This window comes from Giraffa tippelskirchi, chromosome 6 (assembly GCF_054371585.1).
Source record: "Giraffa tippelskirchi isolate mGirTip1 chromosome 6, T2T-mGirTip1v1.2.pri, whole genome shotgun sequence".
In the NCBI taxonomy this organism is placed as follows: domain Eukaryota; kingdom Metazoa; phylum Chordata; class Mammalia; order Artiodactyla; family Giraffidae; genus Giraffa; species Giraffa tippelskirchi.
The window spans coordinates 82,617,563-82,635,948 of record NC_137280.1 but is presented as its reverse complement, the minus strand read 5'-3'; the positions used below and the strand labels follow the sequence as shown (position 1 = coordinate 82,635,948).

The 18,386-nt window shown below is 48.6% G+C and overlaps 1 protein-coding gene across 18 annotated transcripts in view; it reads left to right on the top strand.

Annotated features, from left to right (window-relative positions):
- GATAD2A (GATA zinc finger domain containing 2A) overlaps positions 1-18,386 on the top strand; it is a 94,434-nt gene that overhangs the window by 18,984 nt on the left and 57,064 nt on the right. For 11 of the 18 annotated variants that reach the window (XM_081496113.1, XM_081496099.1, XM_081496110.1 and 8 more), the window contains exon 2: positions 17,842-17,930. Coding sequence is in view for 7 of the 18 variants with exons in the window: in XM_081496110.1 (XP_081352236.1) it covers positions 17,916-17,930 (15 nt within the window). In the remaining 11 variants the exon portion in view is untranslated. Of the gene's footprint in view, positions 1-10,398; positions 10,536-17,026; positions 17,220-17,841; positions 17,931-18,386 lie in introns of those variants that run through there. The other 7 variants (XM_081496105.1, XM_081496096.1, XM_081496107.1 and 4 more) reach the window with 3 other exon arrangements.

The window sequence follows — 18,386 nt, the reverse complement described above, 5'->3', positions numbered from 1 at the left end:
AAAGGACTGAAGATGTGATACGTCTGAGGAAATCTGAGGTAGAATGTGCTGGCTGGGATGGGCTGTACCTGAAAGGGGGCTCTCAGCAAAATTGAGGCAGGAGTTTGGAAGGAAGGTTTGATGAGGTTGTAAACTTGGAGGCTGCTTGGCCTCAGGTCCTGCCATAGCTGGGGGCAGGGTAGAGGGCAGAGGTGGAGTCAGAGGCAGTGTGGGATTGGAAAGAAAGGCTTCACTTGAGGCTGAAGAATCCTTCAGCTATTCCTCCTGTGTCTCCATCTCTACACTTGACACTACTTGACCTGCCTTGATGGCCAGGTCTTTTGATTTGAACCTTCAAACCTAATTCATCCTAAACGAGGTAATGCCTTTGAGCGCACTTTAATACTGCTGGATTACATGGTCATCCAGCTCCTCCTGGGGCCGGGGGTGGGGGTGTTCCTGGGCAGCAGGTCCCTGTAGAGTTGTCCTGGGCCAACCCTGGCTTTGCCTTAGGTTGGATGTGAGCTCTACCCAGCCACTTCGTAGTGACTTGACCTTGGTGAGCCTCACCCTCTGTTTCCCATTTCTTCTTTTAAAAATATTTATTTTAATTAATTTATTTGGCTGTGCCAGGTGTTCATTGTGGCATGGGAACTCTTTAGTTCCCTGACCAGGGATTGACCCCGGGGCCCCTGCGTTCAGAGTCTTAGCCACTGGACCAGCAGGAAAGTTCCTTGTTTTTTATTTCTGAAAAGGAGGAAGTATTGTCTACCATGAATGACTGAGTTGGAAGTGAGATAATAAATGCAAAGCAGCGTAGTGCAGCACCTAGTGTGTACCTGCTCACACACTCAGGACCACTGAGTGTACCATTGTGGCTGGAATAGACAAGGCAGAGCTCAAAGCTTCCTGCGCTGCTTCTCGTGTGTGGATCACCTCCATGCTTGTGGGACAGATGTCACTGTCTGCCCCTGGGAACCACAGCCTGTCCCCACATTTGAGATGAAAGGTGAAGTCCCTCCAGAGGGTGATACTTGCCAGGGTCACCTTGCTGGTTTTTCTACATCTGGGACTGGGTCCCAGCCTTTCTGATTTCAGACTGAATGTTTTTCCCGTCAGCCTTGGCGCCTCCCTGGCAATACAGAACATCTTGGTTGGTGATGCCTCATCAGGGCAAAGGGGACACAGCCCCTCTTCCTGATCCTGGGCTTTCTGAACCTCACATTTTGATTTTCAGGGGGCTGCTCTTCCATTTGTAAGATGTTCGCCAGGCAGATTCTCATGGGGTCCTGCCATTGAGAACCAAGAGGGGCTTCTGTACTTCTGGCCTTATCACTGAGTGCACTTTGGCCAGGGATTGGAAGTAGGTTGCTTGATGGTGCTTGCAGTGGCTAATGGGAGAGTTTGGGCCTGAACCCTGTCTTTCTTCTGCACTAAGGCTGCTTGGGAATCTGAAGATCTGACAACAACTTACCATTCTTCAGCTGTGGGCAGGTTGCCTGGCCACCTGGCCTCAACTTTCCCACTTGTAGATGGGGACTGTATCTTTAACGTCATGGGATGGTTGCAAGGACAACTGAGAAATGTTTGAAAAAGTAGTTAGGGGTATCCTAACCCTTAGTCCTCCATTTACCTCTGAGATGAAACGCCTCCCCTGCGGGAATTCCCTGGTGCTCCAGTGGTTAGGACTCCTGGACTTCCACTGCAGGGAGCATAGGTTCCATCCCTGGTTGGGGAACTAAGATCCAAAAACAAGCCAAAAACCAAAATCCTCCTCTGCCCAGAGGACAACTACAGGATAATCCCCTCAAGTCTTACATCTCAGTTATCAAGCACAATGAAACACTCAGATTGAGGAGCTGGATTTTCTTTATAACAAAATTCTACCACAGCCTAACAATTGGGAGGTCTTCAGAACTCATTGTAAGGAGATCTCACCTAAAAAAGTCAGTCAGGTTGCCCAGAAGGGAATTAAAAAAAGCCTTGTGGGCTTAACTCTGCATATAATCCCAACATAACATTTCCTCCAGTTCCAATTGTTCTGTGCAATTACCCTTTGAGTCAGTGGCTGTTAAACTTGACCCAACACATTTTTACCTAAGAGGAAGCTTCTCTCCAGGACCTTGGAGGTAAGCAGGTTTCTGGGCCAGTTTTTCCTTACTCGAGTTTCCATGTGTTGGGCTTTTGTGGCAGTGACAACAGATTTAGTTTTCTTGTGTGTTTTGGGCAGGCTCTCACTGCTAGCCAGCCAGTTCTGAAAATTTTGCTGCTGCAACCTTCATTCATCCATGGAGGAAAGTTTGTTTTTTTCCCCGTTGCTCAGTGCTGTAGTGAAAGTAGGAGCATGGCAAACAGAATCCTTGGTTTGAAGGTGTTGGTTGCATTGGTTGGGTCACTCCAGACCTGTGATATTCTCAGGGCTTGCTTATCATTGACAGAACACTTTAACTTCATTTTCTTTTCTTTCCTGTATTATTGTGTATGTAAAGGCTTAATGCATTCCTTCAATGGCAAGTGATTCTTTCAGAGGATTCTGGAGTCAGATCCCTCCCTGGGATTCTTTTTCATGCATTGGAGAGATTTTGAGGGTTTGGTTAGTGTTTTTCCTTGACACTTTCATTTGATTAGCTGATCTTTTCAGCAGTTTGTGTGTTGGTCATCTGTCTCTTGCCTCTTTCCCCAAACCTTTAAGGTTTTTGTTGAGGCTTTCTGTCTCTCTCAACCCTACAGGTGACATTTCCTGATATTGAAGTCTGGGGAGAAGTGGGGAGTCTCAGGTGTCAATAGTAGTCATGCTCTGGTCTGCTTTTGACGTTTTCTTGGTTAAGGGTATTAACAGACTTGAGTCTGGATTGAAATGTAATTGCAGCCTACTGTCAATTTCTGTTTGTCAGAAAGAGCATTAGAAATGTAACTATTTTTGGTCCTTGGGCAGCAGACAAGTTTAATATTCACCTGGGACTAGCTTCTGTTTGCTGTTTTGCTGAACCCAGCAGGCGGGATACAGGCTTCCAGATGAGTGGGGCAGTGCTTGATGGTGCAGACTGGAAACTGGCCTGAGAGGCGGAGTGGCCTGCCCTGTGTTGACTTGCGGAAGAGAGAAGGATGTATCGGAGAAGGCAATGGCACCCCACTCCAGTACTCTTGCCTGGGAAACCCCATGGACGGAGGAGCCTGGTAGGCTACAGCCCATGGGGTCGCGAAGAGTCAGACACGACTGAGTGACTTCACTTTCACTTTTCACTTTCATGCACTGGAGAAGGAAATGGCAACCCACTCCAATATTCTTGCCTGGAGAATCCCAGGGATGAAGGAGCCTGGTGGGCTGCCGTCTATGGGGTCGCACAGAGTCGGACACGACTAAAGCGACTTAGCAGCAGCAGCAGGAGAAGGATGTAGAGCTCTATTCCCTCCTGGAGCCTCCTTGTCTGATCTGTTATTCTTACTTCTTTATGGCTTGCTTAGTTTCACAATTTTTGTTTTGTTTTAGGTTCTCTTCCCTTATTTATGTAGTGTAGGTCCAGTGGCAAATTTCCTTCCTCAGGACCTTGTCTTTTGAGGTTATCAAGGTATCTCTAATGTGAGGTTGGGACAGGACACAGGCAAGAATTTAGGCTGCTTCTGGAGTCTGCAGGCTGCATTAAAAAACCAACAAACAGAACAAACTGTAGCTATGTTTCTTGTTCTGAAATTGAGTGGTTGATGGCTTTTAGTTTTAAGAGCATTAAACTGCTTTTCCCTATCTATTAAAAAACAAGAGATGGCACTCATTATTTAGTCATCCTCCAGATGAATTATTTTGGGTGACCATTTCAGGATTCAGAAAAGCTGGACATCAGATCCCGTATCAGGCTCTGCTAGTCTAGGGCAAGAGGGACGGTCCTTAACATTCAGGTAAGGGTGAGTCTAGAACAGCCCACAGGCTGGCTGCTGAAAGGGTTGGTTATTTCTCACTTACCCTTTATATATGGGGGGAGTCCATTCTGCCTGCTGAAGTCATCTTTAAGCTGTTTCACAGGTGAACTGGTTACAGGGATTGAATGTGTTCTTGGACGAGAGGAGATTGGGGTAGGGGGTGGTGAGGGGTTCCAGGAGGTACGTTGGAGATTTGGGAATCTTGGCTCAGGATTGAACAGTTGTCCTTTCCTGCTGGTGCCATCAGGTACCCACTCACCCCCCTCAGGGAGTTCCTCTTAACTTTCCAGAGATAAAATCAGGTGACTCTGCTGTGACATGCAGCAAAAGTGGAAGGTCCCTGGGGAAGGTGCTCTGCATTGGGTGAGCACATGAGAGACCTGCACCCGCCTTCTGTGAATTTAAGATGGTGGGAGCATGCCCACGTTGTTGCCTTGGTTTATTGCGGAAAGGAGAAGAAACTTAAATTGTAATCAGTCTTCTGTGAACCATTGTTGGCTGCTGCTTTTTCTTTTTTTAAGTTATTAAAAAAAAAGCTAACCCATCGACATTTAAGAGCCTAAGTTACTCCAGTAGGTGACCCATGGAGTGAAATGCAGTGCAGGCCTTCTCATCACCGCAGTGAGTTGGTGGCTCACACTTGGGCACACACTCAGGCCACGGCATGAGTTGTGGGCTCTGAGATTCCCTAAGGAGAGATGCTGAGCTGGATGACAGAGATGCAGAGGTGTCCTTGGGCCCTGCCCAGGGATGCAGGATTCCTTGGCCCCAACGCAGCTTCTCAGTGAGTTGCCCTCCTGTTACTGAAATGCACTGTGCACATATAAGTTTTGTTACGTGTCATGACATGAGAAAGATGGGGCATTTGATCTGTGCTTGCCATGCACACTATTCTGAGAAGAGATGATTTCCTTGGTCTTGGGGGTCTTAACAGCTATCGTGAAGCAGGTTTGTTGTGTGGGACTGGACTGTTAGAGGGAGTGTGTTCCCTGCACTGGAGTGTCAGGGAGGGATGACATTGGCAAATCACTGTCCTGGACCTCAGGGTTCATGGAAAGTCTTAGTGGAAAATAAGTTTGAAAAATGATTATCGTTGATGACCTTAAATGGAAGGCTGTTGACACTTCATACTTAAAGCACGGAGAGCCCTCAGGTTTGTGAGGAGGAAAATGCTGACTTGAATTGGGTAGGGAAGCCAGTGAGGTAAAAGGGCCACGGATAAGAGGCAGGCATGAGCTGACATGGCCTTGAATTTGCCTGATGGGGAGTAAAAAGCAGGGACAGGTGCCAGAGATCCTGTGTGTGAAGATCGGGTAGGGATTAACTGGATACCAGGGGCTGAGGACAAGTCATCTGTTTATTCAGCAACTGGGGTCCCTTCTCTGCCTGGCCTGTGCCTTGCCCCTGGGTTCTGGTGATGGGTGAGATGGCCGGTTCCTGTCTTCGGGGGTCTTAACTCTTCATGGGGGAGACAGGGCACAGTGCTCTGGGAAAGAGGAAGGATGGGCAGGAGCGTGTCCAAGTGGTGGCACCTGAGTGAGGCCTGGAAGGTGACACGGGCCCTGAGATAGTGGGTCTTAAGTTTTCAGGGTGTTGAGTTTGAGCAAAGGTGGGGTGAGCTGGGTCCTAGAGAAGTGTGGTCTGAGATCGTGTCTACTTCCTGGGAGAAGCCAGGCATTGTGAGACAGCCCAGCCTGTGGCCCTGGATGGCCACTCTCTGCTTCACTGGGAGAACATAGTGGATTGAGGCATGGTGGGTTGTGTGTGATCATCAGGACCCAGGACCCTCATGAACTGAGGGGTGTGTGCCTTTGACCCTTCTCTGGGGGCTGGGTGCGGAACTTGATTTGTCCTTGTGTCTCCTCCTCCCCAAACTAGCAGTGCTTTGTGTTAGATGAAAGTGTGGTAAATAACAGATAAAAGAATAAAATATCTGAGGGATGGTCCTGTATATAAAGTTTGTTCTGCTCTGTTCCCAAGAGTGAAGTTGTAATGAGTGGATTGAAATTAGGACACGGCCCTTAACTTTGCCTGAGAAAGAGCTTTGTAGTAGTTAAGAGGGACCAAGAAGAGGCTCAGTGTGATTGCTGTGCCCCAGGAGCTGGTTGGTAATCAGAATTTTCTAAAGTCTGAGAATTTTCCAGCTTGAGGCTTTGGACACTTTTCCAGACAGACCTAGAGCAATTAAGACACTTCCCTGAAACATTCACATGAATTTTTCCAACAGCTGCTACTTTCTAGTTTGAAAAAGTTACCCTGTTTCATGCATTGCTCAAATGTTTTCAAATCCTGACTCTTCTGGCAGAGTTCAGGGAAGAAGACAGGTGGATGTCCTGCCAAATGACAGTACAGGTTTGAGAGTAGGGAGGGGTTGTGGACACAGGAAGGAAGGGGGCCTTGGAGACTTGGCCCTTGGGAAAGAATGACTTGGTTCTGAGAGTGGCATCTGCCTGATGATGACCAAGGGTCCCGGTTTTGAGGTTAAGGATGGGAGTGAGGAATCAGGAGAGTTAGGGTGAGGGTAGCAGACTGGTGCCTCATGGACAGAGCTGTGAGGGCCAGCACGGGCCCTGGCCACCAGCCACCGTAGGAAGCCCTCCCTTCAGGGCCTGGGCTGCCCCCCAGCTCCATGTCCCGTGGACCGGGGAGACTGCCCAGTCAGTGACCAGAGGACCTGTCGCCTTCCCCCTGGGCTGTGTCTGCTCTGCTTCCTGCCTCCTGGGAGCATTTTGCTCTTCCGATGGAAGGAAAGAAGCTAAGTCTGCACAAGTCCTCCTTGCCGCGGGCCCCAAGTCTGCTTGGTGGAGTGCTAAGAGTGTGGTTGGCGTATGTATACATCTCACACAGTGGAAAAGACAAAAAGGTCTTCATTTATATTTATATCCCAGGGTGGCAGTGTTGATCAAGTCCTCTTCCCTTAGCTTGTATGTACCCTGGCAGGTAGGAGCTTAGAAATCTGTGCTTCAACACCCTCCAAGGGTTTTAGTGCCTCTCATAGAAGGTGAAGACACACACGAGTCACTGAATTGGCTGTATGGTTCACGGAATGAGGGTTTGCACAACAAGTCTTACTCTTACAGGAGGTTTCCTGAAATTCAGTAAAGGGTTAAATTGCTGTGCTCTAATCAGAGGAATGGAGGCTGTGCTGACCTTTGCTTTAGGAAGCTTTCCCAGAGCCTTGGGAAGGACCCAGCCTTAGGATGGTCTTAGTTAGAGACAGACTGCCCTCCAAGGCTCCATGGTTGAGATTTGAGCCTGAGTCTGGATCCCCATTTAACCCTGTAACCCTGGCCTGTCACCTTGACTTCTCTCAGCCTGTTTTCTCACCTATCAAGTGTGGGCATCAGTGGCAGTCCCCCCGTGTGAAGTGTGGGTAGTGTTAGCAGTACCCTGTGTGAAGTATGGGTAGCGTTGGTAGTACCTCATTCTGTGGTTATGAGGATTAAATGAAATCAGGCATGTAAAGTACTGGCACCACGCCTGGCACCAAATAAAGAATTTAATAATTGTTAGCCACTGTTAAACTTTTCTTTTCCTCCTGTAGTAATAAAATCTCTTGTCAGTGTGCTAAAGGTGATTTCTCTGGATGTTCCCGCCTTTGTCAGCAGTGGGCTTTTTTTTCTGTAGCAGTTTGAAGCTGTGTGCCCAGTGGTGGCTTTCTCAATGAAGAGTCAGGCCCTCCCCTTCCTGTGCCACCAAACCTCGATGAGCACTGGAAGGAGTCCTGGACCACGGGGGACCGCGGAGCCCCCACTTCTAGCAGTCGTGTCACTGGGGTCTTGGGGACAGACCTGCAGTGACTGGGACCTAGGTCTGTGTGAGGAGGCTGGTGACAGCATGGCAGTGGGGTGGGCCGTGGAGGAGGCCAGAGGGGTCCTGCAAGGCACGCCCAGTGAAGGTGAGGTGCCTGGACACCTCTCTCTTGCCTCCCTGGCACTGCTCCTCCTCCCTCCCCTTCACCCCTTTTGGTCTAGGAGGGCTGGTGAGCTGGGACTCGAAGTGAATTCCCAGAGGATTTCTTGCTTAGGTTGGGTTTTGTTGGCAGGACTGTGCCATTGGGACGAGATGGACTTTGTGGGCTACTTGGGAATATCTCATCCCACTTAGGACTGTGTTTCTCTGGAATGCGTGGTCTGCGTTCTCAACAGCTGACAGCTTAGAAGTGCACCTTTGCCTGGAAGATAAATGTATGCTGGCCAGTGTGTGTGCCCGTGTGCTCACGCTTGTGCACCTGTGTGATGGCTCTGTCTGTGCTGTGTGTGCCTGCTGGATGGAGTGGAGCCTGACCCAAGCAGGCACTCTGGTGTTTGCAAATGAAGCAAAGACATCTCAGTCAGTGTTGGATGTGGACTTTGTGTGGCAGAGTCCTGCCTTTTGTGGGGTCCCTGGCTTACTCTGGGGTGAGTTTCAGGTATGGGCAAAGTCCCCCTGAGGGCACAACCTGCAGGTTTCTTCGAACTTCTTATCTTAAGGGAGAGATTCAGATGACATTTGCATTGTACCTCACAGCTCATCAGTGTTAGTACTAAAATCTACCACCGAGGAAAACTCCAATTTGCAGCAGAGGACAAAGCAAAGCATATTTCAAAATTCTGGTCTCACCGTTGCACCCCTGGAGGCAGGCACTCGTCTGAAGCTTTGGTGGGGGCGGGGGGTTAGCCCTTGCTGCCTCTCTCTTCCTGGAGCTGGCTTCTCCAGGTGTCCGAGCCCCTAGTACAGTTTCCTTCCTGTCTGCTCCCCAGATGCTGGCTTCTTGGCCAAGTGGAGCAGGACTCTTCCCAGCCAACAAGACTGTGTCCGCCCGGCACCTCCTCTCCCCATTGGCCCTTCTCTGAGGAGGAAGTGATGGGAAGTGTCCATGCAGGGAAGCACTGACAGCCCATAGAAGCTGATGTTGCCCACCCTCCCCTCTTGCCCGCCTCCTCTAAGACCTTAGGGAGGCTCTGCTGCTTCCATGTTGGGCTCAGTTTACCCTGTAAGGGCTGGGGGCAGTGGACAGTTGGATGGTTCCCTGAAACACCCTCCCTTAGAAACCCCTCTGATCCTGATGTTCTCTGATCATACCTTTATTGTTGGGTACATTGTCAGGAAGATGTGGTGTATGTATGTTCATGTCATTTCTCAGTTTATTTTTAATTGGCTTGTGTAGTGCAAGCTTGTGTGTAGGGCTTCCCTGGTGGCTCAGATGGTAAAGAATCTGCATACAGTGCAGGAGACCTGGGTTCGATCCTTGGATTGGGAAAATCCCCTGGAGGAGGGCATGGCAACCCACTCCAGTATTGCCTGGAGAATCCCATGGACAGAGGAGCCTGGTGAGCTACAGTCCAAGCGGTTGCAGAGAGTCGAACATGACTGAGCAAGTAAGCACAGCATAGTGCAAGTCACAATTTACTGATGGATGTTGCTGGTGTTGTGGTTTCTTTTTTGAAACTTTGCAGCATTTTAATCAGTCATGCAATTTAAAAGAATTATTCTTTATGGCTGCGCTGAGTGTTGATATGTGTGAGTTTTCTCTAGTTGTGGCAAGTGGACGCTACTCTCTAGTTGTGATGCTTGAGCTTCTTACTGTGGTGGTTTCTCTTGTTGCGGAGCGTGGGCTAAGTAGTTATGGCATATGGGCTTAGTTGCTCCGTGGCATATGGGGTCTTCCCAGACCAGGGATCGAACCTGTGTCTCCTGCATTAGCAGGTGGATTCTTTACTCTTGAGCCACCAGGGAAGCCCTTGCCAGTATCTTTTTGTGCAGTTTATTTGGGGAGTGGAGGGAAGGACTGAGTGATAGTGAAGCATGTCAGGGACATGGGCCTGGTCTGGGAAACAAGTTTCTAGAACCATACTTGTAGCTGTGGGTATACCAACCCCATGGGATTTGTTCTGTACACAAGCCTCAAAATGTTAGAATGATCTGTTACTCTGCCTTGAAAAGGCATTGTGTTGAGTGAAATAAAACCAGACAATAAAGGACAAATACTGCATGATTTCTATTTAAATGAGCCGCCTAGAGTAGTCAAATTCATAGAGACAGAAAGTAGTATGGTGGGTGCCTGGATAAGGGTGCGGGGGAGGGAAGAAGGGTAATGTGTGTGTAATGGGGACAGAGTGTCAGTTTTGCAAGGTGAAAAAGTTCGGGAGATGGGTGGTGCTGACAGCTGTACAACAGTATGAGTGTACTTAATGCCACTAAACTGTACACTTCAAAAAAAGGACTAAGACCAAAAAAATTACTAAGGCAATAAATGTATGTATATTTTTTTAATACCACGTTGAGGAAGAAAAACAAAAGGGAACCTTTGTGAATTTAGAAATATCCTGCATCTTTATGAGAGCATGCATTTTTATCCTCCAGATGTTAGCTTAGAGAGGGATGAACAAAGGCAGTCACATTTTGATGGTCTACCTTAGGCCAGATAGTAGGGGCTTTAAAAAAAAAAAAAAAAAGATATGCATAGTTCTAGAAGGCTCATTGTAACATCACCTTGGGAGCATGGTTCCGTGGCTGTTCTTTGGTCCCTAGAAGGGTGGGGCCTGGATGCACTTCCTCCCCTTGGTAGGGTGACACAGGACTGGAGTCTGCAGGAGGTTTAGGGGGAGCAGTGTCCTGGAACATCTGAGGTCTTCTCCCAGTGCTTGAAGAGATTGAAGGTATTCCTTGTTTTCCTATGGCTCTTTGTTAGAGAATTTCCTTAGTATGGCACATATTTATGGGTGTACACAGAAGGGGAGACTCCAGTTCGTAGGTCCTAGTTACTGACACCGAAGTTATTTCCTCTTTTGTTCTGACATTTTCTTCAGGGTGTCTGTTCATAACGTAACACACTAATACTAAGCCTTTCAAACACTTACCAAAGTCTCAGACTTGTCTCAGTTCAGTTCAGTCGCTCAGTCATGTCCGACTCTTTGCGACCCCGTGAATCGAAGCACGCCAGGCCTCCCTGTCCATCACCAACTCCCAGAGTTTACCCAAACTCAGACTTGTCTAGAGGTGGACGTTTGATTCCTGTGCATTTTAAATATGGAGGAGAAGTGGTTTCTCTGAAGTTTTGAACTTCCAGGTGAATTGCTTGGGCAGCTGCTAGGGAACAAGCGTGAAGACACTGAAAGGAACCTCATTATAAGGAGTCGTAGGATTTTCAGGAACAACAGTAATCATAGTAGTCAAAGAACCAGTTGCTTCTGCTTGAGAGCCCTCGTGGAGCCAGGGTTTGTCCCCTAAGGGGCTAAGCGGGCCCCCAGGGGCACAGTCAGATTTGGCCCTAGGGTGTTTGAATTGTCAGGAGGGTTGTGGCTGAGCAGTTGGTTGTGTGTGATTCACCAGGAGTACTCTGCCCGTTGTCATCAGGACGCTCTGGTGGTGTGAAAGGGAGGGATATCCTGAATGCTTAGGAGAGAGGAGGGGTGTGGTGGAGTCAAGTCTTCAAGAGGGCATGGGTCTGTTGGAAGGATTGTTGATGGTATTTTTTTGGGAGGGATGCAAAAGGAGAAGGGGGCAGCAGAGGGTGAGATGGTTAGATGGTATCACCGACACAATGGACGTGAGTTTGAGCAAACTCCGGGGGATAGTGGACAGAGGAGCCTGGCATACAGCAGTCCATGGGGTTGCAAAGAGTTGGATGTTGACTGAGTGACTGACCTACTACAACAAAATAGAAGTTTGGCCATAGGAAAGGGGGAGGGGAGTAGTTCAAGATGTTGGTGAATGGGTACTGGGGTAGCTCACACTTCTCAGCAGTGACAGGGAGGCGCTTCTGGACACAAGGCCATTGAGGCCTGTGGGAATCTCCAAGCCCCTTTCTCCAAACAGCCATTTGAGGGAGTTGGGGAGAGCCCCTCCCTCAAGAAGCCCTGGGCCTCCCAGGGGCTGTGGCGATGCTTTGGCCTTGCCTGTCTCCATGTGTTGCTTATTCCTAATGTTGTTTATATTGTTATGTTTTTGCATCGAGTTGGTGGTGAAAACAGGCTTCCCAGGTGTCTCAGTGGTAAAGAATGTGCCTGCCAATCCAGGAGACATGGAGATGTGAGTTTGATCCCTGGGTTGAGAAGATCCCCTGGAGAAGGAAATGGCTACCCAGCCCAGTATTCTTGCCATGGGGTCACAAAAGAGTCGGACACGACTTAGCGGCTGAGCACAGTGGTGAAAGCAAGGTGGCTGGGTGTTTATAACCGGTAGAGGATGCCATTTTGTCATTTCTTCTCCATTCCTTGTTGGGCCTTGGATAAGATGAACAAGAGCCCTTCCTCTTGTGGAACGTGGAGTGTTTGGGGGAGAGAACCTAGTGGGATGCTTGTCAGATGTCAAGATCAGCCATGCCAAGTGATGGGGTTTGAATCCTTGGGGATGAAAGGGAGAGTGTTTCTGAGTAATACATGTAAAACGTCTGAAAGATGAGTGGGGGGAAGGAATTACTTCCCTAGGAGTGAGAATAGCGTGGCAAAGGCCCGGTTGTAGAAGAAGGCAGATATGGTGGGTAAAAAACAAGACCAGTGTGGTTGGAGGCAGGAGCATGGTGTGTGTACCCATACATACGTGCGTGCCTATACCTGCATGCATACCAGATGACTTCATGGAGTCACCTAGGCCTTAACAGGCAGGATTCTAAAGGCTGTGGTGAGGTGTTGGGAGCATGGGGTTTTAAGGAGCTTCAGGAAGGGACGGTGTGGGGGACACAGTCTGTCTCTTGGTGAGGCCATGGTTACTGTGGCTGAGGGGGGACAGTCAGGGGCCCTTCAGGGGTCTGGAGGGCATGTACTGGTTGTTACCCCAGTAGATGCTTTGGCTTGACAGTGGAGATCGGCCAGCTCTGGTTGCCAAGGATAGGCTTGTGCAGCTGGCCTCACTGTCAGCTCCGTGGCCCTCGTGGGGCTGAGTCTCTACCTCTCCAGTCTGCCTAGTCATGCTCTCCCTCCCTCTTTGGGGATACAGGGTTAATGAGGCTCTGGGCCTGGGGGAGAGCAGGTAGTGCTTGGCCGCCCGGGGGATGTGGAGCACACCCTTGCTGTGCCTGCGCTCTGACTTCCTGTCTCAGGCATGCTGCCTTGACCAAGTCACCTCCGTCCCTTTAATGCTGAGTAGAGCCCACCAGCTCAGTCTTGTTGGCTTTGGGGGGCCACGTTGTCTTTGTCACTACTGCTCAGCTCTGCCCTGTGGGTGAAAGCAGCCATAGACAGCGTGAACTTGGGTGGACGTGGCTGTGTCCCAGGAACCCCATTTCCTAGAGCAGGCCCAGGCAGTAGTTTGTGGATCCTTGGATTAGGGAATTGACTGTGACCCAAGTTAATCTTTCCCTAACCAGCCAGCACATGTTGGAGCAGTGTGACCTTTGGGTTTCCTTGGGGTAATCCGCTGTTGCCCTGCCTCAGTTTCTCCCTTTCTCATAGAGCTGTCTGGGGACTTCCTCTCCTTGCTAAGTAGCAGTGCAGTTGCTTCCATTGTTGGCAGAAGGGTCTAGGGTAACCCTTTGTTTCTGGAGCGGGGGGTGCTCATTTTGTGTGGAATAAGTGGACTTTGTGGACCTAGGGGTGGGAGAAGGTGAATGGGATTGTTGGGTTTCACCTTGGCAGTTTTTTGGGCTTAATACCACGTTCTGGGGCTTGGACTGGAGCTAGGATGGTAAATATTTGGATGCAGACACAACTGAAGAATTTCAGAGACAGCACAAGTGTTTGACTGCAGACAGTGGTAAGGAGGAGACCAGAGGCATGTGACTTCCATAGGACCAGGCCTTGCAAGGGACCATATGGCCGGCCCTTGGGGGAGCATCTCAGAGAGCCCAGGGTTCCCCGTCAGGTCCCCTTGGCCCCTGAGAGCTGTCCCTGGGCTGGCCATGGGCACTGCAACTTCAGTGTCTCTGAGGAACACTGGAGCTCCCTAGACAGCCTCCAGTGTCTGGCTGGGGCCTCCTCACCTCAAGTTAAAAGGGAGCAGACCTCACTTGGCTGAGCTAGAAAGGATGAAATAGCAACAATGGACTTCTGTTGCCCAAAGTGCAGTGACTTGATTTCATGTAAATCACCAATCACTGCCTCCTCACCAAGTGTGATCTCCCTCAGATTGGGAAACCATTGTTTGGGTAGGTCGAAGATTTGGGGTGTTGTGTGTGTATGCATGTTAAGTGGAGTACCCAGGTGCAGGGTCAAAGCGAAACCATAATGATTTATCAAGGGAGCGGAAGAGTCTCTTATGAGTTGGTAATTGTATACTTAAGGGTTACTCGATACTGTTTTAAATGTATGGGTTGGAAATAAAAATAGTAAAAACCCTCTAAACCCAGCCAGTGTGGGGTAGATGGCACAGCAGCCCGAACTACGTGTCAGTGAAAAGCGATTAGTTTCTTTTAGAGGGGTGCTCGCAGTTCTGTTGGTGCTAAGGGGTCTCTGCTTGGTTTCTGCTCCTTTGTGAATTTTGCACTGATTGTATCAAGGGGTGGTTGCTTATGAACTCCTCAGGTTGATTCCTTCTCCCTTAGTGTTAAACCATCTCTGCTCATTCATTTCATAAACATTTATTGAGTGCCGGACATGTTGTAGGTGCTTGAAATGAAATCAGGCCCCAGGCAGATACCCCTTTCCTTGTGACATCTTTGTTCTTACTGGGTGAGAAAGTCCATAGACATGGTAGCTATGTTGTGTGGAGTTTGAAGAGGGGGTGGGGGGTGGGGGAGAAGGGGCAGAGTGAGCAGGGTGGGCCTCTTTGAGGGAGACATTTGAGCAGTGATCTGGGGGTAAAGGGGGGCGTCAGTCCTCGGGGTGAGAGTGATTGAGGCAGAGAGAGCAGCTAACACAAATGGTCTAACAACTACAGTTGGAACAGACTGTATACAGACATTTCTGAGAAATCGTGTGAAGCTGAATATGGACTGGGCATTTGTTGACATTTAGGGCTTATTGTATGATAGTTATGTCTTCAAAGGTCATTTTCAACTTGGGATGCAAACTGAAGAATTGATTATTTAAAATGATAGCGTATCTGGGATTTTGTTGAACACCTTAAAATAACAAAAATAACAAAAAATAACAAACTGAAGGGTAGATGTATTGCACTCACTTTCATCCCCCAGGACCCCAGGGTGGAAGGGTGCCCGGTGTGTTGGAGGCCATTGTGACTGGGAGGTGGGGTGGACATGCCTCTGGGATCAGGAGAGGACAGGACTTTACTCTGAGTGAGAATGCAGGGCCTTTGGAGGGTTTTGAGCTGAGGAGTGAAAGCAGGAGGTCCAGTTTGCAGACCTCCACCCTATTACTGGAGGATGGTGTAGCTAGTGGAGATGTGAGAGGTGGTTGGACCCCACATGTGTTTGACAGCAAAATCAGTAGGATTTCCCAATGGACTGGATGGTGGGTAAACCGATTAAGAAGGTAATGCCAGATTTTAATCTGACCATCTTGAAAGACTGAATTTGCCGTGGGCTAAAGTGGGGAAGGCTGTGGCTCAGGGTGAAAGTCTGAGATGACCTTAAAACTTAAACCTTAAACCTTAAAACTTCTTATATGTTGCATAGTGTCCCATGATGCACTGTATGCATTATTATATGACTTGACGTTAACCCCTTAGGAAAATGTCCAGTGTGTCTTACGGTTTCAGAGTTAAGGTACTTGGATTTTTGTTGCAGATCATTTGTCCACATGAGCATGGATGTATTCTGTTCATTTATCTGCTCGTCTCCTTTTATGTGCATGTCACACTCTTGGTTACATACTTGATAGTATGTCTCCAGATTTGTCTCTTTTTCAGTGTTTCATTATTCTAGGTCCTTTACATTTCCATATAAATTCTGAAATCAGCCTGTTTGGTGTTTGTTTTTTTTCCCCCAGCAAAACATGCTGGCAAATTTTTGATGGAGGCTTTGCATCAATTTAGGGGAGAACTGACACTTTCTGATCCATGGAAAAGTCATCTCTCTATTTGGGTTTTCTCTCACTAATCTTGGTGACATCTTACTGGAGTTCAGGTTACAGGTCTTGTCCATGTTTTTAAAAATCAGATTTATCCTTTGGTATTTTACATTTATGCTGTATTAATTATTACTGTTTTTTAGAGCTTCGAGGTTTTTCCCCCAAAGATTTATTACTTAGTTTCTTGTCTGTGGTGGATCTTCGTTGCTGTGCACGGGCGTTTCTCTGGCTGTGAGCAGGGACTGCTTTTGGTTGTGATGCACAGGCTTCTTCCTGCGGGGACTTCTCTTGTTTCAGAGCAGGGGCTCTAGGTGTGCAGGCTTCAGGAGTTGTGGTGCTCAGGCTTAGTTGCTCCTTGGCATGTGGGATCTTCCCAGACCAGGGATCGAACCTGTGTCCCCTGAATTGGCAGGCGGGTTCTTAAGCACTGGACCACCAGGGCAGTCCGAGCTTTGAGCTTTTAGAACCTTTGTTTACTTATTTGGCTGCACAGGGTCTCAGTTGCGGTGTGTAGGCTCTTTTAGTTGTGGCTTGTGAGATCTAATTCCCTGACCAGGGATTAAACTTGGTCCCTAAGAGCAGGGAATCTTAGCCACTGGACCTCCACAGAAGTTCTGAATTTTGATTGTTTGTTGCCATTGTGTGGAAATACCTCTGACTTTTGTATATTGACCTTGATCCTGAAGAGAACAGGTGCTTGGAAAAGCCCAGGACTACACCTTCTGAGGTTTCCCTCTCTGAGGCAGAGAGAGGCCTTGGCTCCAGGGAATTAATGGCATCCACTGCGTTTCCCAGACTGAACAGGGTCTAAAAAAGTGACCGAAAGGGCCCCTCTCCCTAGGAGCTAGCTCTGGTGGTGGCTGTAGCCAGCTCTGGGCCTCACTGAGGAGGACGCTGTGTGTTCCTTGGTGCCCAAAGATCTTGCCATATGATTTAGCTTATTTTGTAAGTCCTCCTCTGGGAGTGTTTCTCGACATCCATGAGCCGTGAATTGCTCTGATCCCAGTTTAAATATAAAGGTTTCATATCAGAGCAAGCTCCTGGTAGTCATGTGGGTGCAAAGAATGACAACAGAGGTGATATTGACAGTATTTGGCAAGCTACAACTGACAGCTGCCTGGGAGGCTGAGACTTGGCTGGTTCACTGGCTTGAGCCTGTGTGCCCATTGTACTGGACATCTCACCTCACAAAGGAGGGAAGTCATGCTATCTCTGTGACCTTGGGAGAGTTCCTCAACATTCTTGAGCCTTAGTTTTTCTGTCTGTAAAACAAGGGAGCCTCTTTTTGCCTGGGCCGTGTAAGCCTTTTGGAGCTGATCCCTGGATGAAACTTCTAGTTGTCCTGTGGCAGTGAGGCCACTTCCATGTGGGAGATGAAGTTTATCCATCCTTGGGCACCTCATGTCCTCAGCTCCGAACTCTGCCCTGCCTGTAATGGTGGGTGGTTTTCTTGGGGTCTGTGTTTGGGTGTGGGCACTGGAGAGGGGAGAGGTCACCTCTGGAGAGGGAGATGTGGTGACCTTGGACAAATTGCTGAATATCAAATATGTCAGATTCCTTACCTGTCAAATGGGAATGATTGTGTAACTCAACCCTGAGACTGTCCTGGGAATTCAAAGAGATAACTGAATTTTAACATAGTACCTGGAACTCACTGCTAAACATCTATTAAATGCTAGTATTTCTGTTTGTGCTGTTAATGTCATTAATATTATAATCATAACCTTGAAGCATTTTCTGTGTGTTCAGCATGTTGGCTTGTGGTTGTGTACCACCTGTTATCTCTATCCGTATTGTTTAAGATGGGATCTTTCGTGTCTGAGGTCTTCGTGTTTACTGGTTTACTGGTTAGTGCACCATATTGGGTCATACAGTCAGAGACTGATAGAAATTGATTTCTTCAGCTTGCCCTCCTGTGGAAGGGAGCAGTCACAGAGCTCTGGTTGAAATCTAGAATTATGCTGTGTGATTCCAGGGATTGGAGACATTTAATATTGTCAGTATGTTACAGTAACTTTTTTTGGAAAGTCAGTATTTCTTCTTCTCTTCTTTGTTTTAGGTTGGCCATCACGTTGACAGAAGTTGCCTTTTGACATAGCTCCCACCATGGCCGGCTGGTAGGACCACCGTCCCATGCCCAGAAGCCAGGTGAGTGTGAGGTATCTAGTATCTGTCAAATTCAAATGGAGGCACTGACTTACCCAGTAGGCCTCATACAGGTCCTTGGACATTTGAAACAGCACTGCTTTGGAAGCTGGCCACCTCCTAGAGAGGGAAGAAGGCAGGCGCCTCTGGTTTTGCACACTGGGAGATCTCCTCGGGGCTGCCCAGGCCCTGCCTTCTCCAGGGTGGCCTTCCGCTCTCTTCTTGTGTCTCACAGGTCCCTTGTTTGAAAAGCCCAGGCCTCAGTAGAGTGAGCCGTCCTCTGTGAGGATCAGGGGCAGAGGGTAATCCTGGCCAGGTGGCCTCTGCCCTCTGGTCATTCCTGTGATTTCCCAATGCTGACGGAAACGATTAGAATTTATCCTTAACCACCCATGCTTGGAGCTCATTGACCCTACCCCACTCCGTGCCTGTGGGGAAACTGAGCCATCCCCCCACTGC